Source organism: Canis lupus, chromosome 12, assembly GCF_011100685.1.
Source record: "Canis lupus familiaris isolate Mischka breed German Shepherd chromosome 12, alternate assembly UU_Cfam_GSD_1.0, whole genome shotgun sequence".
In the NCBI taxonomy this organism is placed as follows: domain Eukaryota; kingdom Metazoa; phylum Chordata; class Mammalia; order Carnivora; family Canidae; genus Canis; species Canis lupus.
Window position 1 is genome coordinate 18,009,714 of NC_049233.1, and position 18,898 is coordinate 18,028,611.

The 18,898-nt window shown below is 33.4% G+C and overlaps 1 protein-coding gene across 1 annotated transcript; it reads right to left on the reverse strand.

Moving 5' to 3' along the window:
• Positions 1 to 1,582: 1,582 nt before the first annotated feature.
• On the reverse strand, positions 1,583 to 14,488 carry DEFB114 (defensin beta 114). The gene is made up of 3 exons (XM_038553342.1): positions 14,365 to 14,488; positions 4,138 to 4,339; positions 1,583 to 3,300 (listed from the first exon to the last, which is right to left on the reverse strand). Exons 1-2 carry the CDS (start codon positions 14,420 to 14,422, stop codon positions 4,194 to 4,196), a joined length of 204 nt encoding a protein of 67 aa, XP_038409270.1. The 5' UTR covers positions 14,423 to 14,488; the 3' UTR covers positions 1,583 to 3,300; positions 4,138 to 4,193.
• Between the last annotated feature and the right edge of the window lie 4,410 nt (positions 14,489 to 18,898).

Sequence of the window (18,898 nt, forward strand, 5' to 3'; positions counted from 1 at the left end):
CATGTTGTGGCAAGTGTCAGGATTTCCTTCTTTCTCATGGCTGAATAATAGTCCATTGTGTATTTATATTCTGGGCATGACCAAACATTCCTACTGCCCTTCAGGAAACACCTAGCTTCTTCCTTGTGGTTCTCAAGTCTTCCCAGTTGGCCCTAAGGCACTTCTAGTTGCTCATCTTGCCACCATATTGCTATAATTTTCAGGTTCTTGTGTACTTCCTCAACTCTGCAGCATTGAATGTGACTTTCCCCTCTCCTTGGTGCTTTCTCTTGTGCAGCCATAATATTGAACTAACTTTTTCTCATCTTTCAGGCCTCCCTTTGTCCCAGAGATGATCTTTTTCCCCATTGTAACTTCTGTTCAGATAAGAACCCCATCATGGACCAACTTCACTCACCGGTTTTTCTGTTCCGAGCCTTCACACTCCTGCTATGTGTAAGTAAAGCTAAGTAAAGTGGCTTTACTTCCTGCTAGAATGTGAAACCCACACAGGATTCTCTACTCCCAGCACAAGGTCTGATATAAATGAATGAATGAATGAATGAATGCATGAATGAATGAATGAATACTTACACGGTCTTTATCCATCTTTATGCTTTTATTCATAGGTGAACACATAGATTGCTTTTATATCTTAGCTATTGTGAATAATGCTGCAATGAAAATGGGAGTGCAGATATCTATTTGAAATCCTATTTTTATTTTCTTTGGATATATACACAGAAGTGAGATTTCTGGGTCATAGTAATTCTACTTTCATCTTTTGGGAAATCTCCACACTTTTTCACAGTGTCTGTACCAATTCCCATACCCATCAGCAGTGCACAGGGTTCTCTTCTTCACATCCTTGCCATGACTTGTTATCACTTGTCTTTTTGATACTTGTCATTCCATAGAGTGTAAGGTGATATATCATTGTGGTTTTGATTTGAATTTCCCTATTGATGAGTGATGTTGAGCATCTCCCTTTACTTACTTGTTGGTCATTTGTATGTCTTCTTTAAGAGAATACCTGTTCAGTGCCTCTGCCCAATTTTTAATCAAGTTGTTTTTTTGCAATTGAGTTGCATACATTCTCTAAATATTTTGGCTATTAACCCTTATATAGATGGCTTGCATATATTTTTTCTCATTCCATACATTTCCCTTTCATTTTGTTGATTTCCATTAGATATTTTGTAGTGTTTAAAAAATGTTTCCAATTATGAATATTGAAAAAAACCTCTTGATCCCATTTGACCTCTAGCTACCACATCATTTCTTTTGTTCAATTTATTTCCAAACTCTTTAAAATAATCTTCTATATTTTCTCTTAAATGTTATCCTCTCATTCTCTCTTAAAATAGGTTTTTGCCTTTTGTGCTCTGAAATTGCTCTAGTAATGGTCTTCAAAGACTTCAGAGACTTAGCTTGTGCTAAATCACTGTCTATTTCTTTGTTTTTATTTTAATTGGCGTTTTTTGGCTTTCTTTTCTCCTTTCTTTTTCTTTCTTTCTTTCTTCTTTCTTTTTTTCTTCTTTCTTTTTTTCTTTCTTTCTTTCTTTTTCTTTCTTTTTCAATTGTCTTGAAATAATTGCTTCATTCTTCTGAGAGGCATGTTAGGACACCATATTACCTAGTTTTCTCCTTTCTTGTCTTTTCTTAGTCTTTTACACTGGTTTCTCATCTCATCAATCTTTGGATTTTGACATCCCCAGGAACATAAAGATTACTCCAGGAAATTTTATCTCTATTTTTTTACAAGGTGATTTCTGTCAATATTAAATGGCATCTGGAAGTTGATGATTCCAAGTTTTTATCTCTAGCCTGAACCCTCTCTCTTTAACACTAAACAAACACCCAAATGACTAATCAATCTTTCCAACTAAATACCTAGCCAAATGTGCCCAAACTGAGCTTCTAATATGTACACTCTCACCAAACTTACACCTCCCACATTTTCCCAACTCATTTAATGGTAACTGTATTTTTTCAGTTACCCAAAAGCAAAACTTTGGGTAATCCCCGGCATGCAAGAATGCAAGTCATATCCTCACTTTCTGTTCCCAGCACATCATTTGGCGTCAAGAGTATGATTATTTTTTTTATCATATCCATTTTTACCACCATGTAGAGGAAAACTCTTAGGTGTATCAGAATGATAGAAATTAAAAGAAATATTTTAATATGTTTCTATAAACTGCATCTAAGGACCACCTTAAATGGTTGGAAGATATCTGGATAAAACTTGAAATTCCCATTGGGAATTAATGACATAGACAGTACCTATAATTTTGTATTTATTTACTTATATTATTATTATCATTTATAGATGAGCAAACTGAGAGCTAGTTTACTAACTTGTCCAAGATTACATGAATCAATAAGCAAATCTCCTAGGATAACAACCTGAAATTCCTTCCTCCTTAACTCTGTGTTTTCCAGAAATAAAATTCAAAACAATAAAATTGAAAATAAAATGCTGTCTGCTTAAGACAGATAAGAAATAAGTTGGATTGTCTAGGTTAAATGTCTTATTATTTTCTAATATTTATTAATTAATACATAATATGGCCAACAGCCTATTATAGGTTTCAGGATACACAAAGTAAAAGAATATAATTATTCTCAAACCTTCACAGTTTACTTAAAACCTGGAGGTAGTTCCAAGAAAGAAGCAGTTATAGTGCTGTAATCAAACTGGTTTGCTGTCTTTCCCAACAAATGCTGGGAAAGACATCTGGTTGTTTTCTCAGATGCATCAAAAGACTATTGGTTTTTCTTCCATCTGATTTCTCTCACACAAATATAGATTCCACAAAGGCCTTTAAGTTGTTGCTATATTTTTTCCTCCACCAGTTTACATGATAAGGTACATGGGGGTATCCTACTAGGTTGTTGTGTATTTTTCTAGGAGTTTTGGGATTACTATCTAGTCATTCTATTTTAAACAACTATGTTGCTGCCACCATCCTCCAAAAACCCTTTCCTCAAGATTTTTAATGCAAATCATGAATAATTTTGTCTTATTTCTTATTGCATTCAATTTTTACAATTCATTCATGTGCCTGGAGCTCTTTATCCATTTCTTTCTTCTCTTTTCAAATTCTTGAATTTGATCCTCATATCTGAGTGTTGATCCTGCAGAAGTACAGACTTTGGCTATCCTTGCCTCAAACTCAGACATTGTACTTGAATTAATTATAGTTTTTTATTTGTTTGTTTTTGTCAGGTACACATCACTTAAATCTCCAATGGGTGTATGATGCCTTTTCTGGTACAAGATGTTGAAAGGAGATATCATCACTAGGTTCACTAGATCTAGTGAAAACAAAACAAAACAAAACAAAATTTTTAAAAAGCAGTTATCTTGGGCCAGTTGTTAAATTAGCCAAAAAAAAAAAAATTAGCAAAGATGTTTGGGAACTTGGTAGACTATTGATAAAGGGTTGTTTGGTCTTTTGTTTTTATCTGGCAAACAAATTCTAGTCTCTATGTTTTCTTCCCCCAACTTTTATCATTACAGAGAATTTGTGCTGTCTCATACTGAGCATGAAATAACAAATTTTTATGCATTTTTCCATTCAGGACTAAGAACAAAACTGCCAGGCTAATTAATGTTTTGAGTCTAGAATTGAGTCAAAGTTCAGATTGTATTTAAATACAGTTTAATAGGATTAGTATTACACAGTATTCAATTAATATGCCTTTTTGAATGAATAGAACTTGGAGAGAAGAAAGGAATAGCCATTGAGTATCACCATGCTGTACTGTAGCTTATGCATTCAGCTTGTACTGAGGTTTCCTATTTGTCAATGTCAATACCATGATGACATTAAGACAATTGGTAAATAAATCTATGGGTATTAATTTTTCATGAATCAAATTTCTAATAAGGTTATGGTTAAGTTGGTAAATGTTCAATTATGTAAGTTTAGGAAAACCATGACAGATCAAAGTGGTTCTAAATTGAGGCAAAGGTGGTATCCATAAGATAGAAAATTAATCCCAGATATGCCTATATCATAAAGCCTCTAATTTAGAGGCAATAAGAAAGGTCCTTCCTCATTCCACTGAATACATAATATCTACAGAGGAAGATATCAATAGTGGCATATGTATTCATTTATTACAGAAATTCTAATTACATTCCTATACCTCTCTGCACTGGTGTACAAACTCCTTTGGTCACAGGTACATCTTCCTTTTCAAGATTAGTCTTCATCATATAACCTCTCAATGCAGCAAATTTTATTTGGTAAAAAACATATATCAATTCGCTTTTCACCTCTAAAGCAGCGTCTTCTACAGTGACCAAATTTGTTTGAGCACTGATCAGGATCTATCAAGGTACATGTGGCTATAGCAAAAGAAGAGTAACCAACATTACTGATCTCTTATTTAAGAACATATTATTTTTGATTACAAAAAGTTCTACATATACATTGTAATAAACTTAGAAAATGCCAAAAAATAAGAAGACACTAAAGTATTACATATTTCCATATACGTATACAACATTTAAACATGTTTTAAATTAATATATATTACATTTTTATGCCATACATTATTTTTCTCAATAAGATCCATGAATTTTTTAGAGGTACATAATATTCCCTTGAAATATATGATAGCTCATTTAATTTTTCAATTAGGTCATATTTAAAGTTTTACTATTTGGAGATTATGATAAGAAGTAAATTTTAGTATATATTTTAATATTTATATGATACATATTTAGGATAATTTTAGAAAAAATTAGATCCCAGGGTTACTAATTTATATATTGCACCAACAATATATGTAAATTTTGCTCCTAAATAAAATGGGATACACTGCGATTTTAATTTGTATGCTGTTGGTATTTGTTTTGAACAGTTGTTTTTTCTTCATTTAATTGTTCATATTTTTGCTTATTATATTATTGTATAATCTTTTAGAAGAATTCATGAGTTCTCTTCAAAATGTTTTTAGAGGTTTTATTTTTTTAGAGCAGTTTTAGATTTACAAAAAAACTGAGAGGAAGGTATAGAGATTTCCTATATACTTCCTCCCCCTATATATGCATAACCTTTCCCACTGTCAACCATCATCCACCTGAAGGGTACATTTTTTACAGAGGATAACCTACATTGACACATAAGAACCACTCAAGTTGGATAGCCCCGGTGGCTCAGTGGTTTTAGTGCCGCCTTCAGCCCCAGGCGTGATCCCGGAGACCTGGGACTGAGTCCCACATCGGGTTCCCTGCATAGAGCCTGCTTCTCCCTCTGCCTGTGTCTCTGCCTCTCTCTCTCTGTGTCTCTCAGGAATAAATAAATAAAATCTTAAAAAAAAAAAAAAAGAACCACTCAAGTCCATAGTTTGCATTATGGTTCATTCTTTGTGTTGTACATTTCTAGGGGTTTGGGTAAATCTATAATTAAATATATGTTATTATAATATCATACAAAGTATTTTCAGTGTCCTAAAAATCTTCTGGGCTCTGCTTATTATCTCTTCCCTTACTCCTGTGGCAATCATTATCTTTTTTATTGCCTTCCTGGTTTTGCCTTTTCAAGAGTGTCATATAATTGGAATCATATTGTACAGTGTTTTGAGCTTCTTTCACTTAGTAATATGAATTTAAAGTCTTTGCATGTCTTTTCATGATTTGATGGCTCATTTCGTTTTAGCATTAATTAACATTCCATTGCCTGGATATAAAACAGTTGATTTATGTACTTACCTAACTGAAAAACATCTCGGATGATTCCAAGTTTGGGAGTTATGAATAAAGCTGCTTATAAACATTCATGTGCAAGTTTTTGGGTGGACAAAAGTTTTCAACTGCTTTGAGTAAATACCAAGGAGCTCAGTTGCTGTGTGATACAGTACCATTATGTTTAGTTTTATAAGAAACTGCCAAACTGTTTTCCAAAGCGACATTTTTCTTTCCCACCAACAATGTATGAAAGTTCTCTTTACTTCTCATACTCACCACAATTTGGTTTTGTCATTCTACATTTTAATTGCCTGAATATTTATGAAAGTTTCTCTCATTTGTTTTACTTTCCATTTCCCTGATGACATATGATGTGGAGTATCATTTTATATGCTTACTTGCCATTTGTATAGCTTCTTTGGTGAGATGGTCTATTAAGGTCTTTGGCACTTTCATTTTTATTTTGTTTTGATTTCTTATTGTTGAGTTTTAAAAGTTCTTTGTATGTTTTGGGTAATGGTCTTTTATCACATGTGTCTATTTCTCCCAGTTTGTGGCTTGTCATCTCATTATTTTGTCACTATATTTCTTAGGGAATAAATTTTTAATTTTAATGAGGTCTAGCTTATCAGGTCTTTCTTTCATGGATTGTGCCTTTTGTTTTGTATCCAGAAAGTCATTGCTATACCCAAGGACATCTCGGTTTTCTTCTATGTCATATTCTAGGAGTTTTATAATTTTTCATTTTACATTTTACATTTAGGTCTACAAGCCATTTCAAGTCTATTTTTTGTGAAGGGTGTAAGGTCTCTGTCTAGATTCACTTTTCTCACATGTGGATGTCCATTTGTTCTGACATTCATTTGTTGAAGGGATTATCTTTTCTTCATTATGTCGCCTTTGCTTCTTTGTCAAGTATCAGTTGACTATATTTATAAGGATCTATTTCTGAGCTCTCTGTCTTGTTTCATTGATCTATTTGTTTATTCTTTTTTTTAAAGATTTTATTTATTTATTCATGAGAGACACAGAGAGAGGCAGAGACATAGGTAGAGGGAGAAGAAGGCTTCCTGTGGGGAACCTGATGTGGAACTTGATCCCAGGACCCTGGGATCACAACCTGAGCCAAAGGCAGACACTCAACCACTGAGCCACCCAGACATCCCTGTTTATTTATTCTTTTATCAATACCACACTGTTCTTTTCAGATATATGAAAGTAATGGTATAAATTTTCCTGTAAACACTACTGTGAGCTGTATGCCATGAGCTTTGTGTTATCTCATTTTTATTACCATTCAGATGATGATATTTTCTAATTCTCATTGATACTTCTTCTTTGAATTAGGTTGACTTTTGTTAATCTTAATGTTTATGTCTTCTTTATTCTTACATTTATATTGTTTGTTTTCCTGTTTTCTGTGTAACTAAGGTGTGTTATCATCACCTATTACTATGATGTTCTCTGTTTTTGTCTTTTTTTAAATATATTTCAAGACTAAGCTATTTGTTACATTAAATTTATGGCCACAATATTATCTTGTTGAGTTGAACCTTTTATTACTATGAATCATTCTTTGTCTCTAGTAATGCGATTTTTCTTACTGTCTTCTTTATATAATATTAATATAACTATTTCATTATGTTTTTTTATATCTTTTCCTATCTTTTAGATTTTATAATTTCTATCTTCTCATATATTAGATATTTCTCATATAAACTTACATTACATTCAAAAGATTCACTCCTATTTTTAAATTTTACATTAATATTTATAATAGTAAAATATATTGGATGAAATATATACCATTATTTTTCCTGTCTTCTTTTCTATATATTGGTTATTTTTTATAATTCCATCATCTCATTTACTATTGTGTAGTTATATTATCTTTTTTTTTCACTGTTTGTGCTAGAAGTTTCAACTTACCAAAGCCTTGTAAAAAAATCATTGCTTATTTTTTATCTATTTTTATGAGCTTCCATAAAGAAAACCATTCCCTTTCTGGCCAAATAATGCTTTTAAAAATTCCCCTTAATATAGGAGTTCTGATGTTGAATTCTCTGTTTTTATTTCACTGAGAATATTCTTATGTTATCTTCACTCCTAAAGGGTATTTTTATTTGATACAGAATTCTAGATTATAGTTGTTTTCTTTCAGGACTCTGAATATATCACTACCTTGTTTTCTGACTTCTTTGTTGTTATTGTTGTTGTTTTGAGAATTCAGCTTTCAGTTTAATATCTGACTCTTTGAAAGTGATCTGCTGTTTTCTTCAACTTTTGCTTTGCTTTATTGTTTTGTTTTGTTTTAGTAGTTTACTGTTTTTTTTCTTCCTTCCAAATTTTCTTCCTTCCTTTCTTCTTTCCTCTTTTCCTACCTTTCTTTCTTCCTTCATCCTTCCCGCCCTCCTTTAACTTTTTCCTATTTTCCAACCTCTAATTCTCTCTTGTTTCATTCCAAATATTTTCTTCTGGTTCATCTTTTGTCATCTTTAAATATCTCACCGATTATGTAAAAACTACTGTCTGACACATTCATTATGTATTTAATTTTGCTTTATAAATATTTCAGTTCTGGAGTTTTATTTTTGCTCTTTGTTGTAGTCTTCATTTCTATGCTAAATTTTTACTTTTGTTTTTTGTTATTTAAATAAATTAAGTGCAGTTATTTAAAGTCTATCTAGGTCTGGTAACTTCCTTATCTGGATCCCTTGTTAATCCCCTTTCTTGTGCGCTGGTTTTGATTTTTGATAGGATAGTCCTATTTTCATTTGTTCCTGATTATTTTTGTCACATATATTTTTAATGAAAGATGAGGAAATAGCTTGAGATCTGGAATACTGTTATCTTTCTCCAGAATGATTTATTATTGTTTCTTGCTGGTGGTTAGAACTACCAACCAAACTTCCTGGATAATCCTAAACCATTATAGAATTTGAGATAATGTAAAAGTGAGTATTAGTTCCTGGAACAGATGGACTACTGTCCTTTTAATTTAGACCTAGCTCATAGCTTTTTGCATCCTCAGCCAAAGCACACCAGTATTTCCATAGTTCTCCTTCCTTTGCAGGCTCTGAGTTATGATCTTGCCTCAATGCTATCAGATTTCTGCTATTCAACTTCTTTTCTGTGTCTTTAAGAATGGTCAGATGCTTTCAGGGAGAAGAGTTTCCTCAGAGGGTGATCTCAACTTGATTTTTTTTTTTAAGGTATAACTTTTAATTGACTTATTTACTCTATAATACTCTTAAGCAATTGTTTTGTGTTTTTTTTTTCTTTTTTGTCCATCTGTCCCCTCAGTGTGTGGGAAAGGTTATATGAAAAGAGTATTATAATTTTATAGTATATTTTAACATCAGGTTGCTATGTGAAACAGACTACTATAATTTTATAGTTTAAAGTTTTAACATCAAGTAGAACAAATAAATCACTAAATTTTCAAAATAAAGATTTTGTATGGTACAGGTTGATAGTCTTTCTAACTGAAGAGGGAAGATAAGTTTATAGCCATGGACTTTAAGCTTGAATTTTAGTGCTGTTATTTGCTAGCTATGTAACTTTGGGTAACCTCTATGAGCATTAGTTGCTTCATCTGTAAAATGGAAAAAAAAATTGGTCTCATTCACAGAGTCTTTATGAAATATGATGAGTTAACATATTAATAAATGTACAGCAGTGCCTGTAACATAATAGTTTCTCACAGATTAAAAACTGTTATTAATTAATGGTGAACAAAAGACTGTAGTTGAAATTAAATCATTATTGACTACAACTTTTAAACCAGGTAGTGGACTTTTTCTGGCAGTAAAGCAAAACATTAAGCCAAAGAGATAAATACACAGGCATGAGAAAAAGAGAGGGAGCTAGAGAGAGAGAGAGAGAGAGAGAAGTTAAATAAATACCATGATAGAGAAATATATTAGGTACAATATGTGAACAGATAAGTATTTGCTCATTGTCATATGTTGTATCATGGAAGAGTGATAGGAAAATGTAAACCTTAAAAAATGAGTAAGGATTATTCAAGTGAACAGGAATACATAAACAACATGAACCAGTCAGACAAAGTAGTACGATTCTCATCCTAGAGTTGAAAGAGAATATGACAAGTTTAAATTCAAACACTAATAATAAAACAAATAGATTTCCTTCATAGAAAACCTACTGTGTGTCAGGTATTGTTTTGAATATTTTGCATACATTATCTAATTTAACTGCCATACAACTTTGAGGTAGATGCAGATAAAAACCGGAGGTCTTGAGTGACCAGATAATTTGCCCAAGGTTGCAAATCTAATACATGCTTAACCCACGGTTCAATCTTAAATTGTTCCAAACCAGAATTTGCATTTTAAATATGTAATCCGTGGTCTCTACATTGAAAAAGTTGGAAACTGACTTGTGAGAAACACTCAACAGATCTGGATATTGTCTCAAAGTAGATACTGCTTATGGTAGCTGGTTGTCTCTAGCACCTGTAAGTATTTTATGACTATGGAGAAACCTGAAGATGTGAAAATTGTAAGTTGAGGATTGAATGACAAAATAGAGTTCTATGAAGAAAATTCATACAAAGAATCACGAGTAATACATACTTAATAATATACTGTATATATGCTTATAAGTGGGTTTCCATGCTGCAACCTGAATGTAGGAAAAAATTTACCTTAGACAGATTTAAATAAAATAATTTTAGCTCCTTCATATGGAGTTATATGTCAGTTCCCTTGACTTTGATGTCTTAACTCAAAGTTACTGGATAATAACTGGGAATTTAATTCACTTCCTGTTCTTCATCTCTTACTAACCTCTTATTCAGAACTTAGAATTAAATCTTTTTTTTTAATTTTTTATTTCTCAAACATCGTTAGTCTGGCAAAGGCTGCACATATCTCTGATTTTATGGCTAGCACCTGGATCTCTTACTGCTGAAGATACTTCATGATGATGTATCAACATGTAAAAATCACAAAATGTTCTAAGATATTAATATTTGTGTTTTATTTTTCCTTAGCTTTTTCAAGGACATTGAAGAAGATACAATTATTTGTATCAAGAGGATGAAAATATAGAAAAATTTTAAAATTAATTTGCAAATTAACTTACCTCATGCAAATTAATTAATACAAACTAATCATTGCCACAAGAGAGGCATTAACAATGTGTTCATTTGTCAGCATCTTTCTGGATCAGTTGCGAAGTTACTTAGCTAATCAGTGAAATCCTGGCCAATTGGAAGAGGTTATTTATTTTTATGAACTCTACTATTCTCCCAACATTTTATTGTAATTCTCCAGTAACCAAATTGACTTGATTTTAAATTTAATTAAATCTAGAGCACTGGGACTGATAGTGTCTTCCCACCAACATTTCAACACAAGTGAATGTCTCTCCTCTGCTATTTTAGATCTGGCCTCCCATGCACCATGCATTATATCATAAAGTTTCCAAGGCCATCATGTTTCTACCATTTAAGGTCCATTCTGAGCATCTTAGCAACTGGCTATACATGGATACTAGCTTGTATTCCTTCTCAACTACTTCCTCTCCTTGTTTTGTGTTTTCTACTTCTAATTCTCATTCTCCATTTCTTGAAATACTGCAATATGACATTGAATGTGATAAACATTTTGCTTACATTATCTCTGAATCTTTGCAAAACCTTATAAAATTAATGGAATTACCATTCCACTGTACAGTTAAGAGAATTAAAGCTTCACAACTACAAAGGAGTCTCAGATCTCAATGGATTATTTCTGCTTGTGCTAAAATACAGCCTAAACTATTGTTCATTCTGTCACGTTTTAGCCATTGTCAATATTGTTCCTTTGTCAATTTTCAGTAACTTGCCTCTCCAGCATGGTATCCCTCTGCTTGGATCACTCTTCTTACATTTCAAAAAGTATCCACATAGATTGAACACTTTTTATTGTTTCTTTAATAACTTTAAGGTTCTATCAATAACCAAACCAAACAATTGTGCAACTGATATATTCTCCTCTATGAACTTCTTCAAAGCCACACACTCTGATCCTTTGTATCAGCCTTCCTTTTTTTGGTCCAGCAAAGGACAAATATAGAATGTTCTGTCCATTTTAGGACACATTATAACTCAGTATCTGTTTGAATGATCAAAAGGTAAAGGAAAATTTGTAGTCATATTCATACACTAAGTGTCTTCATTGCATTATTTAAAGTTTTCTGCAATGCTCAACAAATGTAGAATTTAATGGTATATACCCTACATATCTGGAGCACAGCTATATTCCCATGTGCCCTCATTGCTTTTGACCAAATCTATTCTGCTTGTACGTTAGCCTCAGTGCCTTCTATAGAAAGCACGATTAAATATAAAGAACAAATATGCTAGGCTCTTGTATTCCAGTATTTATATTCCACTTATCACACATAGTATAATAAGTGTGACCTTGAAAAACTCTCCCCTTTGATGTCTTTTTCCTCTTCTATAGAAAGAGGAGATAACCAGTGTCTCATACTGTTATCTGGAAGGTCAGATTTGCTATCTACGTGAGAAGTTAGGAGATGGGATTTGGCACCTGCTAGACATGCATATTTACTTCTTGTCTTCCCTTTCTTTCTCTCACCTTCCAAGGTCTAAATAAAAGTATCTTATCCCCAGTTTCAAAGCTCTTCATCAGAGAATTCAGGACATTTTCCCAAACCTCCATAATTGCCATGCCACAATTTCATCATTTGTACTATTTAAAGTGTCTTTCTATAAACCTCCATTCATTGACTTATTTGAGTTTATTCAACTAGCTTTTAAGCATGCCTAGAGAATTACTGTGTCTTTATTTTCTGTTTCCTTAGTGTCCAGCATTGTGTTCAGTAGATCATAGCCACTCAGTGTTACATGGTTATTGATTGACACACTAGCACCATGTGCTTCAACATCTGCCCATATCTTAGCTCCTCATTTCCTCAGTTCCCTTTCATTATTAATAATAACTATGACATCTGGGGTGCCTGGGTATCACAGTCAGTTAATCCTCTGACTCTTCATTTCAGTTAAGGTCATGATCAGGGACATGATCGAGCCCCATGTCAGGCTCTGGGCTCATCACGGAGTCTGCTTAAGACTATGTCTTCCTCTCCTGCTGCTCAACATCCTCCCCCATCACCTCACATGCATGCTTTCTTTTTTTCTCTTTCTAAAATAAATAAACCTTTAAAAATAATAATCATAATAACTATAACATCAGCAACTATAAAAATTATAGGAGTACCTAAATTGGTAGACTAATTTTCAGTTTATAGAGCTACCTACTGATACATTATTGCACTAAATCCTAATTGCGGTCTTTTGAGGTTCATATAATTAATAAGCACAATATTTTATATCAGACTTTTTATTTTTTAAGATTGTGGTTGTTATTGATTCTGCTTATATTCTTTTTGTTGTTTGTTAAAGACTTTGGCAAATTATTTAAATTCTCTGAGGGGCAAAGTTCACATGTTATTAAGTAGGAAGCTTGTAAGAAAATCTAGACCTTCTAAGTTGGAATTCAGTTACTTTTGTACCTCTTGAATTCCCAACTTTCTAGTCTCAATTAGAAGACTTTTGGGTATCAATTTACATCTTCATTGTTAGAGAGCCTGGATTGCCTCAGAGGACAAGTCTCTCAAGAATATCATAAAATCACCATTATACATTTAATTGCACTATATATTTTGAATACTTTTGATTCATAAAGACATTGCTGAATTTCTTTACTAATGTATTAACTAACTCAACAAAGAATTTTTTGTGATACTATTTCTTTATTTGCCGTTTTATTCCAACTTTAAATGCCCACCATATTTTGAGACTATATCCTGGATCATTTTGTAGATTCTGTTATTGATATCTCAAGAGATATGTACTATTATTCTCAATCATTCATCTTCCCCGGGCTTGCTTGCTTGCTTGATTGATTTATAAAATAATTTGAGACAGAGAGAGAGAGACAAAGAGAGAGCATTGGAGCTGGGGGAGAGGCAGAAGGAGAAGCAGATTCCCTGCTGTGCTCAGAGCCCAACATAAGGCTTGATCAAAGGACCTTGATGAAACCATGACCTTAGTCAAATGAACAAGAGTCAGATGCTCAGCCAACTGAGCAATCCAGGTCCCCCTCCTGGATCTAATTTATTATGACATCTTCATTTCTGAATTTTAGAAATACATTTTAAAATTATATTTAAAAATAATTTAAATATCTGAAACAATCAAGGTCTAAAGAAGCCAGAGTAACGAGCTAAATCATATTAATTTTCAAAAAGAGTTGGAGGGCACCTGGGTGGTTCAGTCGGTTAAGCATCCACATCTTGATTTCAGCTTAGAAGATGACCTAAGAGTCCTGGGATCAATCCCTTGTTAGCTCTGGCTTTGCACTCAATGGGCAGTCTGCTTGTCCCTCTGCCCCTCCTCCTGCTCATGCTCCCTCCCTCTCTTTCTCTTTCTCAAATAAATAGATTACATCTTTAAAAGAAAATGAGTTGAGTACATTAGTATAACACTATTCTAAATGAGGAAACTGAGATTCAACACAATTAAAGAAACAGATTCTTTAATTGATTAATTTGATTATGTTAAGAAACTGCATTTTCTATTTAATAATCTGATGTTTGTATTTTTAGCTAGAAGCTCTATCTTACACATAAACAAGCATCTATTTTACCTGGTAGGATGAAAGTCACATAACACAGAAAATGGAGGAGATAGTAAAAGATCTTCATTCTGCAGAAAGAAGCTCCTGAAAAATTGGATAACAAATCTAAAGACTAGCACACTTTCCAAAAGCCCAGAGACGTTTACTATTTATAGTTTCCCAATAAGAGAAAGACTTTATCCGGAAATTGTTTTAATTTGGTGTACTTGTCTCTGCACCATTGACTAGGGCTGTGGGTGGAATTGCCCTAATTGAAAATACTTGAAATTATTGATCTTTAGAGAGGAAACTCTTTGTGGAAGATAGCTGCATACATGAGATTATTATATCTATGGTGATCAATTAAACATTGACACAATGGACATGCATGGAGTAGGTTTAAGAGAAATATTGAACATTACCATGTTACTTTTCAAATTATACTATAGTCGCTAATTTGACATGCTAATGTCATCAATATCTCCATATATCCCAAATTCTTACTTATACCCATTTTTCCAATTGATTTCTCCAAATTACTCATTTACCAAAGGACAGATACTAAGCCTTACTTTTGTCATTAATTTTTACTATTCTTTTCAGATGCAACTTGAATATTTATGGAGATCTGCTTTTCCAAGGACAGCCCAATTAGTTTCCATTTATTTTATTTTTTTTTAATCACAGTAATATAGGCACACAATAAATATTGAAAAGACCTTGTAATGAATAGAAATAATTTCCTATTTCAATCTCTCTGTTTTTTAGATCTTTTGCTTATTATTAACATAGGGATTCAGTCTAGCTTAATATTTTGTCCTTGCTTGGCAACCACAAAATGTATCTTTTGGTTTCCACTAAGAAAAATGTGGATTCATATCATTTACACTCCTGTGCTGTCCTGCTCCTCAAATATTTGAAAGTTATATTAATTCTCAAAAATTCTGTAGGTTATCTTTAAACATTTAAATACCTTTTCCCTCACCAAATTTAGTCCCTACATTAAACTTTCTCTATTTAAAATGAAGGTATTAGAACCCTATCATTCCCTCCTACATTCATCCCACTTTGTACATCTCATTCATCTGTTGTTATACATCTCCTTTTATCTTGCCTAGGATAATATTTGCACTTAAGGACTTTTAAGTGGAAAACCTGTAATACAATAAGCAGTATGAATTATATTGCCTTTTTAATGTGTCTGATATACTAACCAAAGACAAGGGTTATTGGTTTCAAAGTCAAGCAAATTATTACTATTATTTTACTACTACTACTACTACTACTACTACTACTACTACTACTACTACTGCTACTATTTTCTTTTATTGTTATCTCTATTCTTTCCTAGGTTTTCCTTAAGTGTTTTTAAGTTTTTTAGCTTTAATTGTTTCATTTTTGGTTATTGTGTTTTTGAAAAATATTTTTTTCCTGTAGTTTTCTTATGGATGTGGACAAAAATATAAACAATAGTCATTCTTCATCCTCAAGTTTATCCTAGTATCATAGGCTATTTCTGTGTCTGCTTCCTTCTAAGAGTTTCTGAACCTGTTCAACTGCACTGAATCTACTGTGACTTGTAGCTCACATCTCCTCTTTTTTTCTCTTTTTTCCATCTAGAGATGTTCTAAAAAAAGGACATAAAGGTATTTCCATGCTGGAAAATATTTGTATTCAGTCCTCACATCTGATTGTTAAATCTGGTTCAAATTCATGTGAAGTCATTACTCTACTAAACTTTTTTTTTTTTAATTTTATTTATTTATTTGTGAGAGACACAGAGAGAGGCAGAGGGAGAAGTAGGCTCCATGCAGGGAGCCCAATTTGGGACTGGATCCCAAGTCTCCAGGAGCACACTCTGGGCCAAAGGCGGCACTAAACCACTGAGCCACCAGAGCTGCCCTACTAACTTCTATCCTCAGTCTTCTTAATGAGAATCCAATGCTAGGATAGCCTCTTTTATTTTTTTTAATTATTTTTATTTTTTTATTGGAATTCAATTTGCCAACATATAGCATAACACCCAGTGCTCATCCCGCCAAGTGTCCCCCTCAGTGCCCATCACCCAGTCACCCAATCCCCTGCCCACCTCCTCCCACAACTACCCCTTGTTCATTTCCCAGAGTTAGGTGTCTCTCATGTTTTGTCACCCTCACTGATATTTTCACTCATTTTCTCTCCTTTCCCTTTATTCCCTTTCACTAATTTTTATATTCCCAAAATGAATGAGACCATATAATGTTTGTCCTTTTCTGATTGACTTACTTCACTCAGCATAATAACCCTCCAGTTCCATCCACGTCGAAGCAAATGGTGGGTATTTGTCGTTTCTAATGGCTGAGGAATGTTCCATTGTATACATAGACCACATCTTCTTTATCCATTCATCTTTCGATGGACACCGAGGCTCCTTCTACAGTTTGGCTAGTTTGGCTATTGTGGACATTGCTGCTAGAAACATTGGGGTGCAGGTGTCCCGGCGTTTCACTGCATCTGTATCTTTGGGGTAAATCCCCAGCAGTGCAATTGCTGGGTCGCAAGGCAGATCTATTTTTAACTCTTTGAGGAACCTCCACTCACAGTTTTCCAGAGTGGCTGCACCAGTTCACATTCCCACCAATAGTGCAAGAGGGTTTCCCTTTCTCCACATCCTCTCCAACATTTGTTGTTTCCTGTCTTGTTAATGTTCACCATTCTCACTGGTGTGAGGTGGTATCTCATTGTGGTTTTGATTTGTATTTCCCTGATGTAGGATAGCCTCTTTTATTTATTTTATTTTTATTTTTATTTTTTCATGTTTGGCAAATGCAATTTCTTTTTTTTAATAATAAATTTATTTTTTAGTGGTGTTCAATTTGCCAACATACAGAATAACACCCAGTGCTCATCCCGTCAAGTACCCCCCTCAGTGCCCGTTACCCATTCACCCCCACCCCCCGCCCTCCTCTCCTTCCACCACCCCTACTTCGTTTCTCAGAGTTAGGAGTCTTCATGTTCTGTCTCCCTTTCTGATATTTCCTACCCATTTCTTCTCCCTTCCCTTCTATTCCCTTTCACTATTATTTATATTCCCCAAATGAATGAGAACATAATGTTTGTCCTTCTCCGATTGACTTACTTCACTCAGCATAATACCCTCCAGTTCCATCCACGTTGAAGCAAATGGTGGGTATTTGTCGTTTCTAATGGCTGAGGAATATTCCATTGTATACATAAACCACATCTTCTTTATCCATTCATCTTTCGATGGACACCGAGGCTCCTTCCACAGTTTGGCTATTGTGGACATTGCTGCTTTTAAATGGCTTGATTTTTTTTTTTCTCTCTCGACACTATTAGGACATTCTCATTATAATTCATACCCCAAATCTTATGATTCACACATTTCTTGGTGTGAACTTCTCTTTTGTGTCTGGCACTGGTGAGCTTCTATCTTTAAATCTGGGAAAGTGTTCTCTTTTTCTATTTCTTTCTCCGATAAAGTCTCTTCTTATGTGTATATTTATTTTCTTTCTTTTGGGGATTTCTTTTAGTGAACTGTTGAAATATCCTATAATTTTGTCTTTACTATCTTTATTATCTTTTTTAGGATTTATTATTTATTTATTTATTTATTTATTTATTTATTTATTTGAGAGAGAGAGAGAGGCAGAGACACAGGAGGAGGGAGAAGCAGGCTCCATGCAGGGAGCGCGCCGTGGGACTCGATCCTGGGACTCTAGGATAGCGCCCTGGGCCAAAGGCTAGCGCCAACCTGCTGAGCCACCCAGGGATCCCTATCTTCATTATCTTATATTTATATCTACTTACGTTGTTATTTTATGATTTAAATATCTTTCACTTTTCAGTTTTTCTAAATTTTTTAAGCAAATATATTTAAGATGTATGCGCCTTTTTCTGTTCTCTGATAGTTTTTTACTATAGAGCAGTATTTTTTTACAGATGTAAGATTTTCTTGAATCCCTCTGCAAACATATGTAAGAAAGTTTTGTTTGTATTAAATTCTATTTTCCTTGAACTGTTTTCTCAGGATCTAGTATTCCATTTGTTGTTGTTATTTTAGTTATTCATGCTGTTGCCTTTACATATTGTTGTAAAAACATTGGTTCTAGGATGAAGAATTATATACCTCATGGGGATTTCCTTGACTGTTGCACAAACCTTTTTTTCTTTTTCCCATAAAACCTCTGTTTCTGCGAATTCTTATGGTAAAGTCTATGGATGTAGGTTGAATGGGCTTCTTTAAAGTGAGCAGAAGGGATTAGAACTTCCAATGTCTTGAAAACAAAACAAAACAAACATTATTTTTTTCTGGGACACAAGTTCTTGTACGAGAAACTTAAGATCTCTCTATATGATTTGTTCTATTGAACTTTGGTTTTATTTAAACAAAACTAAAAGCTACATTAGAGAAGGACAGTATTTCTCTTGACAGTGAATCTCCAATATGTGGAAATGCTTTTATTAGAGTAGAAAATCCAACAATGAAGATATAATCCAAGCGAATATCTTTGACATCTTTGTGAAGAATCAGTTGACTACACAGACTGGCATCTGGTTCAAG

Excerpts from the sequence above, each read along its gene's own strand:
- DEFB114 (XM_038553342.1), bottom strand. The coding sequence starts at position 14,422 with ATGAAGATCTTTTACTATCTCCTCCATTTTCTGTGTTATGTGACTTTC. Across the intron at positions 4,340-14,364 it reads TGTGACTTTCATCCTACCAG|CCACATGTACCTTGATAGAT; the intron begins GTAAAATAGATG and ends CTTTTGCTATAG.